This window comes from Pristis pectinata, chromosome 7 (genome assembly GCF_009764475.1).
Source record: "Pristis pectinata isolate sPriPec2 chromosome 7, sPriPec2.1.pri, whole genome shotgun sequence".
NCBI classification, from domain to species: domain Eukaryota; kingdom Metazoa; phylum Chordata; class Chondrichthyes; order Rhinopristiformes; family Pristidae; genus Pristis; species Pristis pectinata.
The window spans coordinates 90,256,942-90,277,050 of record NC_067411.1 but is presented as its reverse complement, the minus strand read 5'-3'; the positions used below and the strand labels follow the sequence as shown (position 1 = coordinate 90,277,050).

The following is a 20,109-nucleotide window of genomic DNA, read 5'->3' as shown; positions in this document are numbered from 1 at the left end:
TCCTTTTTTTAAGGCAAAGGTAAATATTGCATGACTAAATAAATGATTTGGTATTCTAAAATGGACAGAGAGGAGACAATGCTATTTTTTTGTCCAGACATTTGGAAATACTGTCACCAGATGTTTAACCTTTCAGTGAGATGCAGATAAAGGAAAGTTTCTGTTGACTGGCTAGTCTCATCCCCTTGAAAAAAGAGTAGTCTGGAAGAGATTTTCTTTGGAAGAAACTAACCAGAAATCAATTTTCATCAATTATAATGCACATCCAGAGTTTAGATTAAAAAGTATCATTTTATTCAACACAGGAGACTTTAAAGAATGTTCAGCAGGTCAGCCAGCATCTGTGTGAGTGAAACATAGTTAACATTTCAGGTCAACGACCTTTCTTCAGAACTGGGAAAATATCGAAAGCAGGCATCTTTAAACTTGCAGAGGAAAGGGAGGGAGGAGACAACAGAGGGAATGCATGTGACAAGGTGGAAACTGAGAGAAGGTGGGGGACACAAATTGGTGTCAACAGGGTGCTGGCAATCCGTTTATTGGGAGTGGTGTAAATAGAGGGAGGGTTGCAGAGGGAAAAAATCTGCTCAGACTGTGAGGTACAAAATATAGCAGTTGCTGGGATTTGATTTTCAATTTTTAAAAATGTTCACGTAAATCAAGAAGTTAGGTTATTTATCATACTACATGGCAAATTAAAATTGAAGTAAAGAGAGACTCTCATATTTTACAGCGAAGTAAACACAGCTGATTTTCCAGGAATTTTTTAGCTGTTCTGCACCGGAAGTGTAGGCATTTCCTACAAATGTGCAGTAAATTTGAGATTTCCACACATGGAAGCCCCAAACAACTTGGTAATTGTTTACTGCAGTATCCTCACTCCCTATGGTGTTAAGTGGTGGAGTGTAAAATTGCTTAATTCCCAACATTTGTTGGGCAATTGACTTGAAAAATCTTTCCCTAAAGAGTTCTCATGGAAGAGGTTAGTTGTGAGAGACTAAGATAGGTGCCAGTGGCCCACATTTCACTGGATTTTGCTGGTAACCACACAGAATGGATGAGATATCTCAGCATAAGTGCCAGGAAGCTTCAAGACTCCAGTGCCGACACAGAGGTCCTGAATTTACAAGCCACGTTCTATCGGCAACTTCCCAGTTGTGTTCCACTGTTCAACTTGATGCAGGGCCTTGAACCATGTAACGGAGAGAGGTGGGTGAACCCGAACAAGCCCCATCCACAAGCTCTGACAAAATATTTCCCCAGCTTTGCTAGCTGTCAAGTATTAAGTGTCAGAAACATAAAAATGGAGCAATCAATTAAAAATGTTTAAAATAAAATTAACTTAAATAAAATTAAACAAAACACAAATTAAAAAAGTGTTCCTTATCTTTTGTTTTCCCCCGTGGCCCAACAATTCTCATTCAAGGAAATGGACTTCTGGATCCTGTGCGAGCTTCAACCTTGCATAGGATTTGAGAAGTGTTTCTCCACCATAAGTGCAGGGGAACTTGAGTATGCTTCTGTTCTGCCCAGAACCTTGTCACTCAGCTCTAGGGGTATCTGGGCAAGGAAGACAAGGAAGATTCTCCTGGATTCAGCTATATATGAGCAAATGGGGGATGTGGATGGCATGCACGAGGTCGGCATATCAGGAAATTGAAAATTTAAAATGTAGAAATTTTGATTTTTAAAAAATATTTTAAGTGTTCCTTTAATTTTTATTGTTACTTTTTCAAAATTCTAATGCAGTTATGTAACGTATTTGAATGGGCTGAACATCAGAAACATTCAAAGGTTTCGACAACCTGCTAAGCCAGTTTAGCCAGCTGTCAGTTCACTTCATTAGTGTCATGGGTATATCTCTTTCTGTCTCCTTTCATTTGATGGGGTTTAGAAGAGGAAGGCTCTGACACCACATATAACCTTCCCACTGAAAATGGAGCCAGCAATTTACAAGCTCTTCAAATGGATGCAGAAAAGTTGTGATCGATTCCTGTAACCAGTATTGTATGTGGATGGCGTGCTACTAACCACAAATTACGTTTAATAGTATTATGTGACAAAAGTAACTTATTAAAAACAAATTGAAATTTATCAAAGCAGTGACTGACTTGATATTTAATATCTTATTAAAAGGTCAGCTTTATTACATCTTGCACCGAGATTTGTGTTTGCAGTAAATGTGGTAATTTCAAACAAAAACTGCAAAAACATCACAAACTTACCTATAAAATTGTATAGTCATGATTTTCATTATTGCTGTTGAGTGAGTATTTGGTGAAGGGGATGTGGCAACTCCTTGAAAATATCAGTGGCATGAATTACCTGTTATTTGCCTGGTTACAAAATAAAGGCAAACAAATTTTAATTGTCCAGTAGAGCTTCCTCTGAAGGTTAAAATTATTTCCAGTCATGTTAAATTGATGACTTACAAAGAAGTTAATCAACTTAAAACTTGTTTGGTTACAAGCTGGTATTTGTTGGAAAATAATTCGAAAAATAGAAAAGATGCAAAGGTCTGACACAACCTCCAGAGCAAAGACAAATTTGGTCAAAAATTTCTGGTGATTTTTACAGTGAACATGAGTAAAGCAAATTGTCCACAAATATTCAAAATTAGAGGAATTTTATGATGTGGGAGCAGGTCACTCAGCCAGTAATTATTCAATCTGATGAACGTTTATGCCCTTATCAATATTTCCTGGCTATTTAAAGTTGCTAATCAACTGGTCTGTACATTTGAAAAAGTGGTTCCTGAAATGTAAATTTCAAAGTTAAAATCCCCCCCGCTTGTCGTTACAAATGACAATTAATAAGTTAGGGAGAGGTTCATTCAGATTTGGACTTCATACTTCAGTACATGGAAGGTTTCTTCAGTAACGGTGTCTGCTTTTCTAGGTGAGATTGGTGAGGCCTTCTCGCACAGACTGTCAAATCATCCATTTTAATGCAGATTACTAGGAAGATGCCACCCTAGCAACACATTTAGAGATTTGCGTTCTTTTTAAGCCACTGCTTAATTAGCCTGTTTGCAATAGTTTGCTGGGGAGGAATGCTCATTGGATGATCCAGTTTGGTCAGAATTTCAATGATCTGTAATATCAATTTAAAAAAAAAGATTAGTTTTCCCCTGTAAGTTTTGCCAAGTTGATTTTCAGTTAACAAAGCTATTTAATATTCGAAATGTTCAACAATCCTTCGCTTGACTGTTGTGCTTTGATGCACTTTATAATAAGATTTATTTATACAATTTAATCTAGGTGAGCACATAATTTTTTGAAATCAACACTTAATAAGGCTGTGATACAAAAAAATTAGTTCTGCTCTATATTTAAATGAAGAAAATAAAAAAATAATTGACAACATTGGTAAATCCATTTTTTTTTGCTTAGTTTTTGTACCTACAAGTATGAAAATTAATCTGACCCCGTCTTCAACATCAAAGCAGTGTTTGGCTGCTGGAGCTAATGGTAGCTGAGAAAGCAAACTGATCAGTGGTAGTGCAGAGTTAGCAAAAACTTCTTTGATAATGAGTGAGCTGATTCCAGAATATTGGACCGGAAGGGCCTGTTACTGTGCTGTACAAATAGTTTTTTTTTGTTCAAAACTCTTAAATTGCACCATCTGACCTATACATTAATCGGTTTGCTTTGGGGTTTGAGAAGAAATTTCAGAGAGTTTTATCTTTACATAAGTTTTACTTCTGTTTATCCACTTACCTCAGGATATTCAGTGAGGAAGAATCTGTGAAAGTATGAAGTGATTTGATGACCCACCTTATTCTACCTGATACTTTATTATTTCACCCAGTGGCAAAAGGAGCATCAGATAAATTGTTTTCAGTCCAAGAGTCTGACCTACCTGCTGCCGACTGAACCATCGGGCATCTACAATTTCCTCCTTGTCCACAATAATTTCTGTTGATATAGCATTAGCTTGGCAACCAATCATCAGGGACGACGGCATTGGCCAGGGCTGACTAGAAACATATTGAACGTGTCCAACCTTGACTGCGGTCTCTTCTGCTACTTCTCTTCTAACAGCATCCTCTATTGTCTCTCCTATTTAAAAAAAATACAGATTAGTTTGTATGGCAATATTTCCAACTTCTCTCCTTGCTAATATTCAGGTGTACTTCAACTGGGGGTTCTGGTACGAAGTCAAAAGCTTATGGATTTTCTCCATCACACCTGGAGACAGCTGAGTGAATTGAGCATAGTTCAGTGGTTCTCGAAATTAGGGTTTTAAAAATAAGAACTAAGAGTAAAGCTGCTTTGGTAGTTACACTCAAACCATTTCCTCAATCGCATTCTGAAATAAATACTGATGAACGCTACACTAAATTGTGGTAGTAGTTGGGGTTATGGTTGAAGATTAAGTCCCCTCTGCAAGGTCTTGCAATTAGGGGATCATGTCCTCCGGTGATTATGATTGACATCATGTACTGGTTATGAGGTTGGCATAGTGAAGGCTTCCCCAAAGGATGAAAAATAAGCAAGGGGTTTACTTGGTAAGGATCTCTGACCAGTGCACACGAAAACCAGGTTGTCTTGGGATAATTTGGCCCAAATTGCTCTGTAACACTTCAAAAGTAGTGCTGTGCAGAGAACGACATAAAGCAAGCATCCCTGATACAGAAATGTCAAGGCCACAAGCAAGTCTCACAGATAAATTCCCAGAGTGAGCTGAAACAATGAGGAAATGGTTGTCATGCTTCACTCCAAGGAAACAAAAACATTTTTGTTTTAAAATTACAATGTTGAAAAAACAGCCATATGTAATTAAATTTCTCAGCAAGTATCTTAACTGTGGTCTAATCAGCGATTGCAGTAAATGTAATACTACATCTTTAATATTGTAATTTTTTGCCATATTAGCAAACCAAGGAATCTTTAGCTTTTCCTACAGCTTGATCAAGCTTTCCTTTCCAAAATCTCTTCCTACATCTTTTGAAGTTTTGCTTTTCAGTGTTTTGTTTTCTTCTCCTTATTCAGGATTCCAATATGAACTTGTTTCTCTGAAAGCACTCTCATCCAATATCTACCCGTTTGTCTTTGTTCTTCTAATAGTCTCCTTATGTTCTGATGTCATGGATTTAATTATATTTCGGCACCTTCCTCCCACCCTGATATGAATGCTGTGGAAAAGACCAGAGGGTTTTGTTTCCTACTTTGTTAGAAATGTAGGCTTTAAAAGAAGTCCTTTTTTGTTGGTCACCAAGTTGATGGATATATTAAAGAGCGTGCCTGAGAAATGCTTCAACTTGTGCAATGCTCTTTCGACGGAAAACAAATATTCTATGACATCTGCTCTTGGTAATGGAAAATTAGAGTTAAAGGTTGGGACTGTTCCCATCAGTTTTTGGACACTCACAAGAAGCAAAAGTTCTTTTTCACTTTTTTTTCCAGTTACATCATTTGAAATAACAACTCGAGCTGAATTGCATTCTCAGTACTAAGGAGGTATAAACATCTTCGATGGTATTTCTAAACCAACCTACATCTTTCTCAAGCCATATCAGCATTCTTTGCGACATTTACATGCTCTGCAGATCATCAAGTTAATTTTCCTCGCTGCATAATTTTAAGGTCCATTTTGGTGACCGCTAATCACCAGGGGTGAATCTTGACAGTCAGTGTTCACATTTTGGATGAAAATCTTGATGTGGAATTGAACTCAATGACTCTGTGCAGTTTGTTTTTACTGTTAACATTGCAAACTATTGGCCTGGAATATGAAACAAGTGCCTAGACCTTATTGTGTGAAAATTTCTCTGAGCATAATTTCACTCTTCACTTTTCAAGTGGGAAGAACCCTCTGCATTTACTCATTCCAAACAGGTATAAATGGTCATTTATACTGATATCTGGTTCCATTCTCGTAAAAATCTTTTGCACTTGTCTCTTTTCACATCATGCAGACCAGAATAGTGAACACTACAATGACCTAGAAATTTTATCATATGTGTTTGAATTCCTTAGAAAAACTACAGTAAAGCACGATCACAGAATCATGTACACCCCATGCACTCTGTAATTTTCCTTCTGGGTCCTTGAAGTGCGTGATCTGCTAACACACTGGAGCAGCCAGACATGGCCAGCGGTGTCCAACACTTGTCTGGCTGATGTTCCAAAATTTTATTTGTGCATTCATGGTCTGCAGATGGTGTAGGCCACTGGAGCAGAAGGAGACTTTCCTAACAAGCATATCAGAGTATGTGCCAGACCTTATTATTGATGCTCGAAATAAGCTTCAGGGAGGCTCACTTTAATTAAAAAAAACTTACCACTTGTGGCAGTTCTCCCTTGGCCATCCAACACCTCCCATCATGACCTTCAATGTGCCCCATATGTGACCCTCCCAACTGCGTACTCGACCACCAAACCGACCCCCAACATTCAACACCCTGATGGTTTCCACTACTCCCCTCAAAACCTCCCACCTGTCACATGGCCTTATCTTGATCTGTTTTCCATCTCATGGTCCAGAGAGAGGGAAGGTATTTAAGCACATTAAGCATGCAAGGCCTGTTCTACACATCACCATGGTCTTCATGCAGCCTCTACGAAGAGACTCACCAGTGCCTGGCAGATGACTGGCAAGGCAACAGAGTTCCAAGTATTGACTAGTCCTCAGATTGCTGGCAGTCAAAGGCCTTTTAATAGTTTTAATATGTCTCAGATAGCCAGGGACATTTAATTCATATTCAAATTGATTTATGTTATTAAAATAGTGAAAAGTTTAAAAAAATACATAATTGAAAGCACCTCAAAACACTAACAAGTCAACAAAAACATCAAAATAAGGTAACATAGTAAACCAACACAGAAACACTGGAGGAACTCAGCGGGTCAGGCAGCATCTATGGAGGGAAATGAACAGTCAACATTCTGGGTCGAGACACTTCACCTGGACAGTAATTTGTCCATTTTCCTTCATAAATGCTGCCTGACCTGCTAAGTTCCTCCAGTGTTTTGTGTGTTGCTCTATATTCCAGCATCTGCAGTCTCCTGTGTCAACATAATAAAGTGCTTCCCTTTTTCTCGCCTCGCAGCCCCCCCCACCCCCAGGATCAGCAATCTTGACTGTTCGTACACCAGCCCTCGCTGGTCAAAGCATTGTGCTGGAAGTGATGAACAATTAGACCCTTTCCTCAGCGTGTTATTGCTCCACTTCCGACAGCATGCTAAGTCCAGTGGTGGGGTGCCAAAGAGATCTGCCAACATCTGACTTTCAGTACACCTTGGACTTCTGAGTTTTTCCACACCATATGTGGAAGTCCAAGGTAACCTGACGTGTGAATGGCTGAAACCCGTGGTTCCCTTCTGACCCACTGGTTACCAATTGGCATGATTTTGCCCCATGTTATTGACCATTTGAATTATAACTGCAGGTGCTAAGCTAACAGACCCACTTGCTCATTATCTCCCTTAATCTGGTTGCCTCTGAGAAGCCTGCCATAAAGGAGCAGAGCTAAACCATTTTAAGACCCAGTGGTCAAATGCATCACTTTCCTAAGCTTGTAAAAATCATATTGGTTTAATAAAGATGTCTCAAAATAAAGCAGTAAAATCGATTTTCTCGACATGAAACCTGCTCTCACCTGGTTCAATAAATCCTGCCAGACAGGAAAACATTCCTGGAGGGTATCGTCTCTGTCTTCCCAGAAGGCAATTATTACCATCAGGATGAATGACCAGCATTATTACCACTGGATCTACAGAACATAAAAATACCCTTATGGTATTATAAAGTGTCTGCACACCTTAAAACAGATAAATGCTTTTAAAAATTGCCCATAATAAACTTGTGCATCCAAAACACTAGAAAACAGGTGTACTATTCATCCATTGTTCCATCACTTAAAATGACAACACTTGGTTCAAGTAGTTTAAATTGCTGCATTGATATTTGGGTACCAAATTTAAACTGATATTCAAATAGGGAAAAGATGGTGATGTCCTTTGGATGAGCTTTTAAAACAGAGGTGCCACATGCCTTGAATAATTCAAATGGACTGTAAAATCTCTCAACCATTATTTGAGAAGTTTCTAAATTTACCTCTCGTTTTTGACCCTACACAAATCCCTTTTCAACCAAAGGTGGGGTTGTTGAGGAGGATACTATGCTGTCTTCTTAATTCTCTGCCACATTCTTTAGTTAGCAGAGATTAATGTACAGATGTTGAATTTATCTCATTGTATCCCAATATTCTTTCCTTGAACAAAACTGTTTTTATTTTTGGTTTTGGCATCTTGTTGTATGCAAACTATTTACAAAGTTTGCCAATGCAACAGTCATCTCAGTGATTACTAATAGATGTCAAAACAGTACTATGCAAGTCTAATCCTTTCTTGATTTGCACAGATCAAACAGGGAACCAAAACCTTCAGATATGTGTATCTAGATATTCTAATTTACTTCTTTTGATGTGCTAAACATATGGTGTATATATTGCTAACACTCAATTGGATCTCCAGAATAAAAACTGCAAAATGAAAAGAAATATTTTATTACTGTAATCAATGTCTGAAGTAAATTTAAAATTACTTCCCGCTTATAAAATCGGGAATCCCATTACTTTTTGTCAATGACCATTTTTACCTGCACTATCAGCTTTAAAGATATAGATTTCCCCAAGATTTCTCCATCCCTGAAATTTGCTAAGGATCTGGCCATACAAGAATCTTTCCTTCACTATTCTTTTTCTTTTTATGTAATACTTCAGTTTCCTACCTCAGACTGCAACTACTGCCCATTTGTCCACTCCATGTCCTTCTGTAATCTCAGCACTTGGACAGATCCACTCGATTGAATATACCACAGGAACATGTAGGTCCTACCTCTCTGTACCAATGTGTGGTAACAAGAGATGCCTCAAATGCTAGTCAGTAGATGCCAGCAAATCACAAATAAATAGCCTATAATTTTCCAGACGTTTTTTTGTTAAGTGGACAAAATATTATATGATCTAGTGCACAGATGCAAGTGGACTTTTATATCAAAGGAGTTAATTAAATATCTTTTGAAAAGAAAAAAAAATCATCTTTAAGATGCTTTGTTGTGTTTAAATATGAAAATCTTTGGACCAATGAACATAAAAAGTCTGTGTAATATTCAGATTGTGACCCACTGTGACACTTCTGTCATGAATTTAATTGCAAGTTAAATCCTCATTATCTAAGAAATACTGTGCAGACTTTACACTGCAAGACTGGAATCTCAACATGAAAAAAATGCAATACTTTCAATACGAAGGTGTGGCAGTCTGAAGCTCCAGAATATTGTTTCAATCTTCCTGTACCATAGCTTCCTAAACTAATTTAAAAAAAAGGACTAACCTTGCCAGCAACAATTGGAGTTGCCAGGATTCCATGAATTTATACCACCCTGTCCTGTCTGATAGGCAGTGAAAATATTCTCTCAGAAGAGGGGATATAATTTGAGCAGAGCGCACTGGTTTCTCGCTTTCCTGTAGTATTGCTCCCAGCCTGAAATCATCACAAAATGTTACCTAATACCCCTCATTCCCTTCATTCATGGTTACCAGTAAGGAGAATAAACACAATTGCTCCCACTTAATTTCGGTGCATCAAAAGCACTATATTTGCTCCCCAGAGAAATTCTGACAGTGCTGGATCATGCAGCAACTGATCATTCTGCCACCAGCCCTCTGCCAGTGATGCTTTTGGCTCTGATTCTCTCACTGAGGCTCTGCTGACATTGGGTTCAACGGGGATGAGAAAAAAAAATCTTTCTAAGACCCAGCCAGCATAAACCATCCAAGCTACCGTGTTTCTCTCAAAATTAGCCACATTATTTAAGTTGCTTCTACCCCACTGTGATAAGACTATTGAACGGTTCCCTTATACAATGAGATGGACTATGACCTCATGATCTACCTTGTTGTGACCTTGCACCTTATTGCACTGCACTTTCTCTGCAGCTATGACACTTTACTCTGTACTGTTATTGTTTTTACCTGTACTACATCTGTACTAACTCAATGTAACTGCACTGTGTAATGAATTGATCTGTACGATCGGTATGCAAGACAAGTTTTTCACTGTACCTTGGTACAAGTGACAATAATAAACCAATACCAATACCAAGGAAGCAGTAATCTTTAACAAATATTCAGAGCAAAGCTCTTATTTTGCACATCTTTTCCATACCTACACGTGGATAGCAGGTGTTATGAATTCCTTGTAGACTTGGACAGTTTTCCTTTAAGCATACCCTTTTGTATCCACCATCTGTAACTTTGGTATCATTTCCACAGGTAGGGCAGAACCTGTATCTGTTGTGCCAGGCAAGGACAGACCTGGCCTGTGCAACCACACCTAAATGTAAAACAAAGTAATCGGTTTAAACCAATATAAGCTTTGTGTACAACACTAAATGCTGCAGATAGTGGAAATCTGAAAGAAACAGAAAATGGCAAAAACCTCAGCAGGTCAGGCAGCATCCAAGGAGAGAGAAACCGTGGGTTAATGTTTCAGACCAATGACATTTCTTCAGATCTCAAAGACTTTACTGGACATATGAAGGGTACAGAGAAAGGAATTTGGATATATGAAAGAAACTCTGTGGTTGGAGGAAGGGCAAATGATTAAGTCAATGAAGTGGTAAATCAGCTCCCTGCTCTCTACCACATATTTGGGCCATTGGGGATTTTTCTGCATTGCTGGATTTCCTCAGCTTTCCCCTCTCTCTGCTGTGATACTTTCTGAACACACCTCTTGCTGCTGTAGTTTTTGCTTCCTTTTGCCTTGGGCCAACACTGTTGTTTAATCCTGCCCTTCAACCCATCACTGACTTATTCTGTTTTCCTTCCTTGCTCCATTTTCACTGACAATGGACCTTTACCTGTTGATCTGTAACATCTTCCATGTCAGGTAAAAGTCAACAACATAAACTATTTACCCCATGCTTCTCTATGGATACTGAAACATTATCTGTCTTTATAAACTTTATACCACAGGATTTTAGCAGGATTTTTAAATGAAAACTGAAATCTCCCATTTATGAAGGAAGTTAGCACCTGACAATGGAACACTGATGGTAAAATTAGTCCTTATTGGTTGTATGAAATAGGGTTATTGCAAACTGATTGCCCATTTTGCATTGTGCTAGATTTCTTTTGACATCATGGTTCACTCTGTGCCTGCATGCCCATTATATCTACCATTGTACCATAGGATATCTGGGAAATGCTATTTAAAATCCGTGCTATGGAGCAAAAATATCATTTGTTTTTAATTTATAAGTTACTCCATTATTGGAGTACTACTGACTACTAACAAATCATGGTGTACGTTTAAAAAGCCAAGGGCCCCAAAAGCTGAGGGAGTTCTACAAACCTAAAAAAGATGTGAAAAACTGAAGGACTGAACCACGAGCAGATTCAGAGTAAGGAGACTGTTGAGAATCAAAACTGGATGGATTGAACTTAGGCTATAAAACTATCTTCAAAGGAAGGTCTTCAGAATTTATATGTTCTAAGCATAATATCGTTAATAATTTACAAGGACGATGGATCGAATGAGGCCCATAAAACCTCTATGTTAATGCACAACTTCAAACTATAAATGTAAAATGTTTCCATCCGTGTCCATCATCCCTTTTATTGAACCAATCTTAAATCCATTACTGGCATGTGTAGTGGAGCTGAACTGGGTTTCATTAGTGAAAAGAGCAAATATGGGCCAGGTTTTTAAAATGTTGAAAGGGGCAACACAGATTGAACAATCATTTTGTTTGGATTGTGAATGCGGAACTGGAGCACGCGAGGAAAAAATGTACACGTTTTTAAAAAGGTCCAGATGAGAAGAACTTACAAGGAGTCTAGAGGTGGAGAGAACTGACATAGTCAGCCTCTGAATCTGTCAGGTCCTGGACAGAAGTGTTTCTCAGCATATGGGCGGATGTCTGGCACTTGCAGCTGTATGAACGACTGAACATTAGCAGTTCCACTCAGAACAGCTGGCCAAAGCCACCCTATAGAATTTTAAAGAGAGATATTTTGCCTACTACTTTAATGCCACATGTATGTTCCAATCATGATTTTCTCTATGGTCTTGCCTTTTTCTATCTCTGAAATCTCTTCCTGTCCTCTATAGTACAACTTTATAAAATGTTGGTTTTGCAAAAGCTGGAGTACCACGTACAGTTCTGGTTGCCACACAATCGGAAGGCGTGACTGCACTGGAGAGGGTGCTGAAGAGATTCAGACGTTCAAAGTCAAAGGGGAGTGCATACGACAATAAACAAGTACATGTATTCACAGGTGCAATGAAAAACTTACTTGCAGCAGCATCACAGGTACATAGCACTGGAGATGATTGATGTTGACTGGGATAGAATGTTTCAGTTATGAGACTGGATAGGCTGGGTTTATGTTCCTTGGAGGAGGCTGAGGGGGGACAGAGTTGACACAAGAATACAAAATTTGTGATAATAGGAAACTTCTCCCCATAACAAAAGATTCAGGATAAGGGGTTGGAGATTGAGAGGGGATTTGTGGAAGATTTTTTTCACCTAAAGGATGGTTGGAATCTGGAATGCACTGCCTGAATGAGCGATGGAGGCAAATACTTTCATATAACGTTTAAGTAGTATCGAGGCACTGAAGGTTACAGACCAAGTGCTGGTAAAAGGGATTGGTAGACATAGGTACTTGATGGTTGGCTTGGACACGGTAGGTCAAAGGACCTACTTCTGTGCTGCATGACTCTTTGACATACCTGAATTTTAATTGTTTTATCTTTAGTAACTTTGTTCACTGCTGTCTGAACCTGAAGATCTGGAATACCTTTCATGAACCTTTCAGTCTCCCTACCTCTCTTTCCTCCTTTTAGACTTTGCTTAAAACCCACCCCTTTGACCAAACTTTTAGTTTTCTACCTTACTATTTCCCTTAGCGATTCAGTCTAAATGCAAGTTGTAGCCCATTGTAAATCAAATACCATGCAAATTAAAATTCAGAGGAAGTATCCTGCAGTGGTCGTATATTCTTCCTATTTACATCCACAGACTGCAATTCAATACTAAATGCTCTAATACTCACCAGCCTCCTCTTGATTTAAGTTCAGTAGATGTGGCAAAAGTGGTTGGAGAAAGCAACAATCTGGGTACTTAATCTTAAAGTTATCGGCAGCATCACAATTTGTATTCAATGCAAACCACGCAGGAAGCCCATCATTATCTGCTGAGACTTTGCTTGCCAAAGATTTAATTTGTGACCCATCACTTCCCTTCCGTAGCTCTACTCCAAGGAAAACACAAGTGACTTCTGATTTGGCCAAAAGCTGCTCAACATCTTCGTAATGCAACTTACAGAGGCGAATGTCATTTGGTGAAATAACCAATGGATTTAAATTAGAAAATAAGATGTACACAGTGGCTTGGTGAATCTGTTTGGCTTTTAGCCAATCAGAATTGCTTCTTTTTTCACTAAGTTTATTAAGCAATGTTCTGCTGAAATAATTTTCATTCTCTTCTGGGCCATCAGACAATGTTCCAGCATCTGCAGCTATTTTAGGATTTGCCAACAAATCAGCAATACTTTTGTATCCCCAGAATTGAGCAATGTCCAGTGCTGTTTGTCCTGATTTATTTGAAAGAGATCTGTTGCAGCTGGAGAAAAACAAAAAAATACACTAAATTAGATTTGATAAAGTTAAGGTCTGACAGTCATATCTTTATAAAGTTATAAAGTAGATTTTTTAAAAAAGTGATACTATCAATAGGTTACTTGGTGGTTAACAAAAGTAGAAATATTTTTACCGAGCATGGCTAAAATGTTATTTCTAACACTGCAGTTCATGGTTAATATTAAACATAATATTAAACATGGTTAATATTAAACAGGCACGGTAGTGTAGTGGTTAGTGTAACACTATTACAGCGCCAGTGACCTGGGTTCACGTTCTCCCTATATCTGCATGGGTTTCTTCCGGGTGCTCCGGTTTCCTCCCACATTCCAAAGACGTACGGGTTAGGAAGTTGAGGGCATGCTATGTTGGCGCTGGAAGCGTGGCAACACTTGTGGGCTGCCCCAGAACACTCTATGCAAAAGATGCATTTCACTGTGTGTTTCAATGTACATGTGACTAATAAAGATATCTAATCTTATATTTTGCACAGTTTGCATTTTACAACTATGAGCTGATTGGAACATCACTGATCCTAATTGCCTTTTTTTTAAAAGTTACAAGCTATTTGTATTTTCAAAAGGATAATTGAATTGCAGTAATAAACACGTAGTCAAACATCAGGGTTGTCATGTAGGCAGGGACTTGTTTAAAAATAAGGTTCTCCCTGCATTCAGACTCTTCAAGCCTGCTTTCCCTAGCATCTTTTTTTAGATATATCAGCAATTCCCTTCTCTTCCTTCTCTTGAAACTCTTGATTTGACATGGGGTATGTCACAGTGATGAGAACCATATAATAGCTTCATAAAATGCAGTTATTCAAGAGTGAAACTATTGGTGGCTTACTTAGTGTTGGCAGTGTTAACATGCATAAGAAATGTAAGGGATAGAAGCAGAAATAGGCCATTCAGCCACTTCTGTTGTTCCACCAATCAATAAGAGTATGGTTAATCTTTTACCTCAGCACTACTTTCCTGTACCAATCCCTGTGCAATATGTTTAATATTAACCATGAACTGCAGTTTTAGAAATAATGATTTTTTAACCCTACAGATGAGTTCCATTACAATCAATTATCTTGCTGTGTCACATTTCTGGATGTGGTTCTCTTGACCCATTTTCACTCAGGAACCAGTTCAAGCATTATGGAAGAACTCCACAGAGAAACTTCCATCAGCGTGAGCAGAGAGAAGATGTCTTGTTTGTGCACTCTTGCTGTAGAGCACTGCTCTCTGGCAGTGTGCATTAAAATTTTGCACACATCCATCCCATAAATGTTTTGTCTATCGATTTCAGTATATGGAAAGTCATAGGTTGTGCATACATGGATGTGACATTATAAACCAGTCAAGTGAAAGAGTGGCCCTCAGATACTGAACAAAGACTCTAACATCTTGATTTAATCACTAATAAAGAGATAATTCTTATCTCAGAAATTACTGGATTACAATCAATTGTCAATTTACCCCTTTTCAAGAAGCAAGTGGGCCACCTCAAAATGTCCATTCCTGCTGGCATACATCAAAGCAGTCCAGCCCTTCTCATCCACTTCATCAACAAGAGACGTAGAGTAAGTTAGCATCGTGGACAATTTTCCTGCATCTCCTTTAGCAGCAGTCTCGTGGAACTGGGTGACTATTTCTTTCTCTAGATTGTTTCCAGCTTCCGCCATCCTTATTTTAACTGATCTGGAAATAATGAGAAAATTACAATGTGGATAATGCTGCATGTGAGGAATTAATGCAAGGGATGTTGGATTATAAATACTGTACTTGTAAATCATCATTTTGGTTTATGAGCAGTTATAATTATTTAGATCAAGGCAAACATATTTGCTAGAATTATGAGAGGAAAATGCTTGAGGGGTGTTTTCTTATCAGAAATACTCACCTTTGGTTCCACGGACAGCTCACACTCCAAGAGCTCACCTGTGCTTTCTCTTTCAAGCATTGACTAACATGCTGTACAATTCCAGCTTTTTATATCTTTATCAGTCACATGTACATTGAAACACACAGTGAAACACATTTTTTGTGTAGAATGTTCTGGGGGCAGCCCGCAAGTGTCGCTACGCTTCTGGTGCCAACATAGCATCCCCACAACTTCCTAACCCGTATGTCTTTAGAAAGCGGGAGGAAACCGGAGCACCCGGAGGAAACCCACGCAGGCACGGGGAGAACGTACAAACTCCTTATAGACACTGGCCGGAATTGAACCTGGGTTGCTGGCACTGTAATAGAGTTATGTTAACTGCTAGTGTAGTGTACTTTTGTTTCAGTAACTGTCTTCAATGGGTGCTCTGCATATGGGATGGTTTAAATAGTCTCTTTCCTTTTGTTTTTAAAATGTAAAAAATGAAAAATGACTATTTTACAATTTATATCTGTAACTTGTCAATGTGTCCACATTGTTCCTACCATTGGGGAGGAGGTACAGGAGCCTGAAGTCCCATACTCAATGATTCAGGAACAGCTTCTTCCCTTCAGCCATCAGATTTCTGAATGGTCCATGAACACTACTCCATTATTCCTTTCTTTATGCACTATTTATTTATTTTGTAATTTATAGTTATTTTATGTCTTTGCACTGTAATGCTGCTGCAAAATAACAAGTTTCACATATATAAGTCAGTGATAATAAACCTGATTCTGCTCAAAAGCTTTACTGAAATACTTACAAAGTTAAATAAAAATACTTAAAATATTTACAAAATTAGATATCTAGATGAACTGGTTATGCTTTATATTCTTCTGGGTGAGACAGCTTTTTCTTCATATTTCTTTGACCCCACTGTACTGCAAATATTGATCACAATTTAGTCTCCTTCAGCCTGTAGTTCCCAAACAAACAGTGTGACTAATTGCTGAATACCTCCATCCTGTTTGCAAATATGCCCCTGGTAAACTGCTGCTCCATCAAACTCCCGGTCTCAACTAGGGCCCAGGCATTCTACACTGTTCCAATGTAGAAATGGCCATTTTACACACTTTATTTTTACACACTTTATTTTTATATCTTCTCTCATTGTGCCTCCTTTTATCTTGGGTAGTGTACTTCAAACATTTGTAATCCTCAGTGAAAAAAAATCCTCCTTGAATTGGAATTGGTTTATTATTGTCACATGTACCGAGGTACAGTGAAAAACCTGTCTTGCATAACATTCATATGGATCAATTCAATACACAGTGCATTGAGGTAGTACAAGGTAAAGCAATTTCAGAATGCAGAATAAAGTGTAACAGCTATAGAGAAAGTGCAGTGCAGGTAGACAATAAAGTGCAAGGTCATAACGAGGTAGATTGTGAGGTCACGAGTCCATTTTATTGTACTAGGGAACCATCCAATAATCTTATAACAGCAGTCTTACTTGTCTTGAGACTTTGCTCCCCAGATCTAAACTCTTTCAACTGGGGAAAAGCCTCTAGAACATCAACCCTGTCAAGTCCCCTCAGAACTTTATATAGCTGTAAATGCCAGAGAATACAAACTCATCCCACTCTATATTTCCACTCATTCCAGGGATTAATCCAGCGAACCATCAAGCACAAACCCATTGACTGAAAGAAAATTACTTCCACTATAATTTTCCTTACATGCACTGAACCACCTAGGTTTTGTAATACCATTAATAGGAAAACAGTTACCTTGAGTTCTAAGGACATACAGGAGTACAGGGATTTGGGGGTAGTTGTGCATAAACTGTTGAAACTGGCTAGGCAGTTTAAGAAAGTGGTTAAAAGCATGCAAAGTCCCTGACTTTATAAATAGAGACAGAGTATAAGAGCAAGGAAGTTATGATGAACCTGTATAAAACATCTTTATATCAATCACCACCCGAGTACTATGTCCACTTTTGGACAAAGTACTTTAGAAAAAGTGAGAAGATTTTATAAAGGGTACAGAAGAGTTTTACCAGAATTATTCCAGGGATGATTTGCTGTATCCGTAACTGTATCTGTGCTGTATTGCTCTATGATGGACTTTAGTTACATGTATAGCTGAATATGATCAGGTTGTTCTCCCTGGAGCAAAGAAGATTGAAAGGGGTAACACAGAGTGAGTAATCATTTCACTTGGACAACCTCTATGACATGGAGGATGATACATGTTTTCAAAATCATGACAGGTTTAGACTTATGTTAAAAAAAATTGTTCCCATTGGTGAAATGGTAAAGAACCAGTGGACACAGCAAACATGCAATTGGCAAAAAACCAAAAATGATATGAAAAAAAATCTATTTATGCAGGGAGTAATTAGATTCTGGAATGCACTGCCATGGGTAGCTGTGGAAACAGATTCAATCATGGCATCCTAAAGGAAGCTAAATAAATACTTAACAGGGGACAAAAAAAATGCAAGGTTCAGCCACCACCTAGACCACCCCTTCCATTGATCTGGCTTGGGTTCAATGGACCGAATCAATGCTGCAACCTTTCTGCAATTTGTTTCACGGCGTTCAACACCACTTAGAATTTTTGACCCCCCCCCCCCTACATTTTCCATTCTGGCTACACACTACTGTGTCCCTAATACTCAGGTTAAAAAATAATTTTAGAGAAACAAAGGACTGCACATGCTGGAATTTAGACGAAAAACACAATGATGCTGGAGGAACTCAGCAGGCCAGGCAGCAACCGTGAAGAAAAGCAGGCGGTCAACGTTTCAGGTTAGGATCTTGGCCAACATTTATTAATTGTTAATCTGAAACATCTTGTTTGTGAGCAAGGGTCTGAATCCTACTTTCCTTGCTCCGCAGATGCTGCTTGAACTATCAAATGTTTTTAGCATTTTCTATTCATATTTCTGACTTTCAGCATCTGTACTATTTCCCTTTCAGCAAATCACACACTGCCTTGAAGTCCCCTGCACTTCCTCCATGCTTCGGATGGAAGTGGGGAGTATGGTTTATTATCCTTTACCCAGAAACAATAAAAGCTGCCTGCTGGGAAGCTAGGCAGAACAGAATCAGTGCTGTGTGTCATGAAGTAATTTAAGCAACTGTATCCGATTCCCCACATGATTGAGTGGAATAAAAAGTCTTGAAATCTTGCCCAGATATTTACATGCAAAAGCAAAGTTCTACTGATGATATTTGCTTCTTTATACAGGCAAAGCCATTGCCTTCCCCTCTCCCCCCCAGGTATGAGAAGCCAAAGTTAGTTATCCTCCCACTAAGCTGATTATTAGCAGCCCCGAGGACTTGATTTGATCTGCAGGTTCATGGTTGTGCAACACATAGGAGAGTTCACTCTCCTGCTGAGATGGTGCTGGTAAGGTGGACACACTGTAATTCCTGCGGTGTATTTAAGCGGAAATAAGGCATAGTCTTACCGTCTGCATTACTACTACCTGCGCCCTTCAGTCTACGGTGGCTTCAGGCCGCTTTAAAGTGGGTGATTGACCCCCCCCCCCTCCTTTTAAACAACAGCCAGCTGGCACTCAGTCTTCAGACCGAGGTGCGCAGGGAATTGGTCGGCTGCAAACAGAAAGGGGGTCGCAATTTGCGCCCGAATGCGGAGCGGCAGCGCCGAGCAGGCGGGGCGGGGGCTCGGTGTGGGAGCGCCGCTTCCCCCTCCCCGCTGCCGGCCGACACACAAACGTTTCAGGGCAGCATTAGTACTACAGGCGGATATACCCTGTCTTCTAAAGTGAACTGATTTACCACCAGCAATCCGCTGCTGCTTCGTTAGTCGTCGCATTCCGGAAATTGTAGTGCCTGCCAGTTCACTTCCTCGTTTGCTCAGCTGGCAGTCACGGGACCTCCCGTCGGAGTGCAGGGCCACCCCGATAATCCGGCACACCAGGGATGTTGCCGGACAAACAGATCTACTGGGTTATTGCCTGATATTTCGATCCATATCCCAATTCACTGTTCATTACATTTTATTTAGATGTCCTGCAGCATATGTCTACCTGCACTGCACTTTCTCTGTAACTTTAACACTATATTCTGCATTGGAAAGCATCCCATCCAGACGCATCAGGGCTTGGTATGGCAACTGCTTTGCCTGGGACCGCAAAAAAACCGCAGAGAGTTGTGGACACAGCCCAGCACATCATTGGAAACCAGCATCCCCTCCGTGGACTCTGTCTATACTTCTCACTGACTTGGTAAAGCAGACAGCACAATCAAAGACCCCACCCACCCTGGACATTCTCACTTCTCCTCCTTCCCATTGGGCAGAAGATACAAAAGCCTGAAAGCACGTACCACCAGCCTCAAGGACAGCTTCTATCTCACTGTTATCAGACTATTGAACAGTCCCCTAGTATGATAAAATGGACTCTTGACTTCACAGTCTATTTTGTTATGACCTTGCACCTTATTGTCTACCAGCACTGCACTTCCTCTGTAGCTGTGACACTTTATTCTGCATTTTATATTGCTTTACCTTGTACTATCTCAATGCATCGTGTAATGAATTGATCTGTATGAACGTTATGCAAGACAAG

General features: G+C 39.3%; 1 protein-coding gene across 4 annotated transcripts; it reads right to left on the bottom strand.

The window, feature by feature from the left end:
* Positions 1–295: 295 nt before the first annotated feature.
* nudt12 (nudix (nucleoside diphosphate linked moiety X)-type motif 12) lies at positions 296–19,625 on the bottom strand. Of its 4 annotated transcripts, none has more exons than XM_052019664.1 (8): positions 19,292–19,625; positions 17,569–17,677; positions 15,122–15,343; positions 13,070–13,638; positions 10,176–10,343; positions 7,604–7,717; positions 3,862–4,061; positions 296–3,093 (listed from the first exon to the last, which is right to left on the bottom strand). In XM_052019664.1, exons 3-8 carry the CDS (start codon positions 15,325–15,327, stop codon positions 2,986–2,988), a joined length of 1,365 nt encoding a protein of 454 aa, XP_051875624.1. In that variant the 5' UTR covers positions 15,328–15,343; positions 17,569–17,677; positions 19,292–19,625; the 3' UTR covers positions 296–2,985. The 4 variants fall into 4 exon arrangements, with proteins under 4 accessions (XP_051875624.1, XP_051875623.1, XP_051875625.1 ...); XM_052019663.1 differs by having other exon boundaries at positions 19,319–19,625; XM_052019665.1 differs by lacking the exon at positions 19,292–19,625 and adding an exon at positions 18,988–19,046.
* Positions 19,626–20,109: the final 484 nt, after the last annotated feature.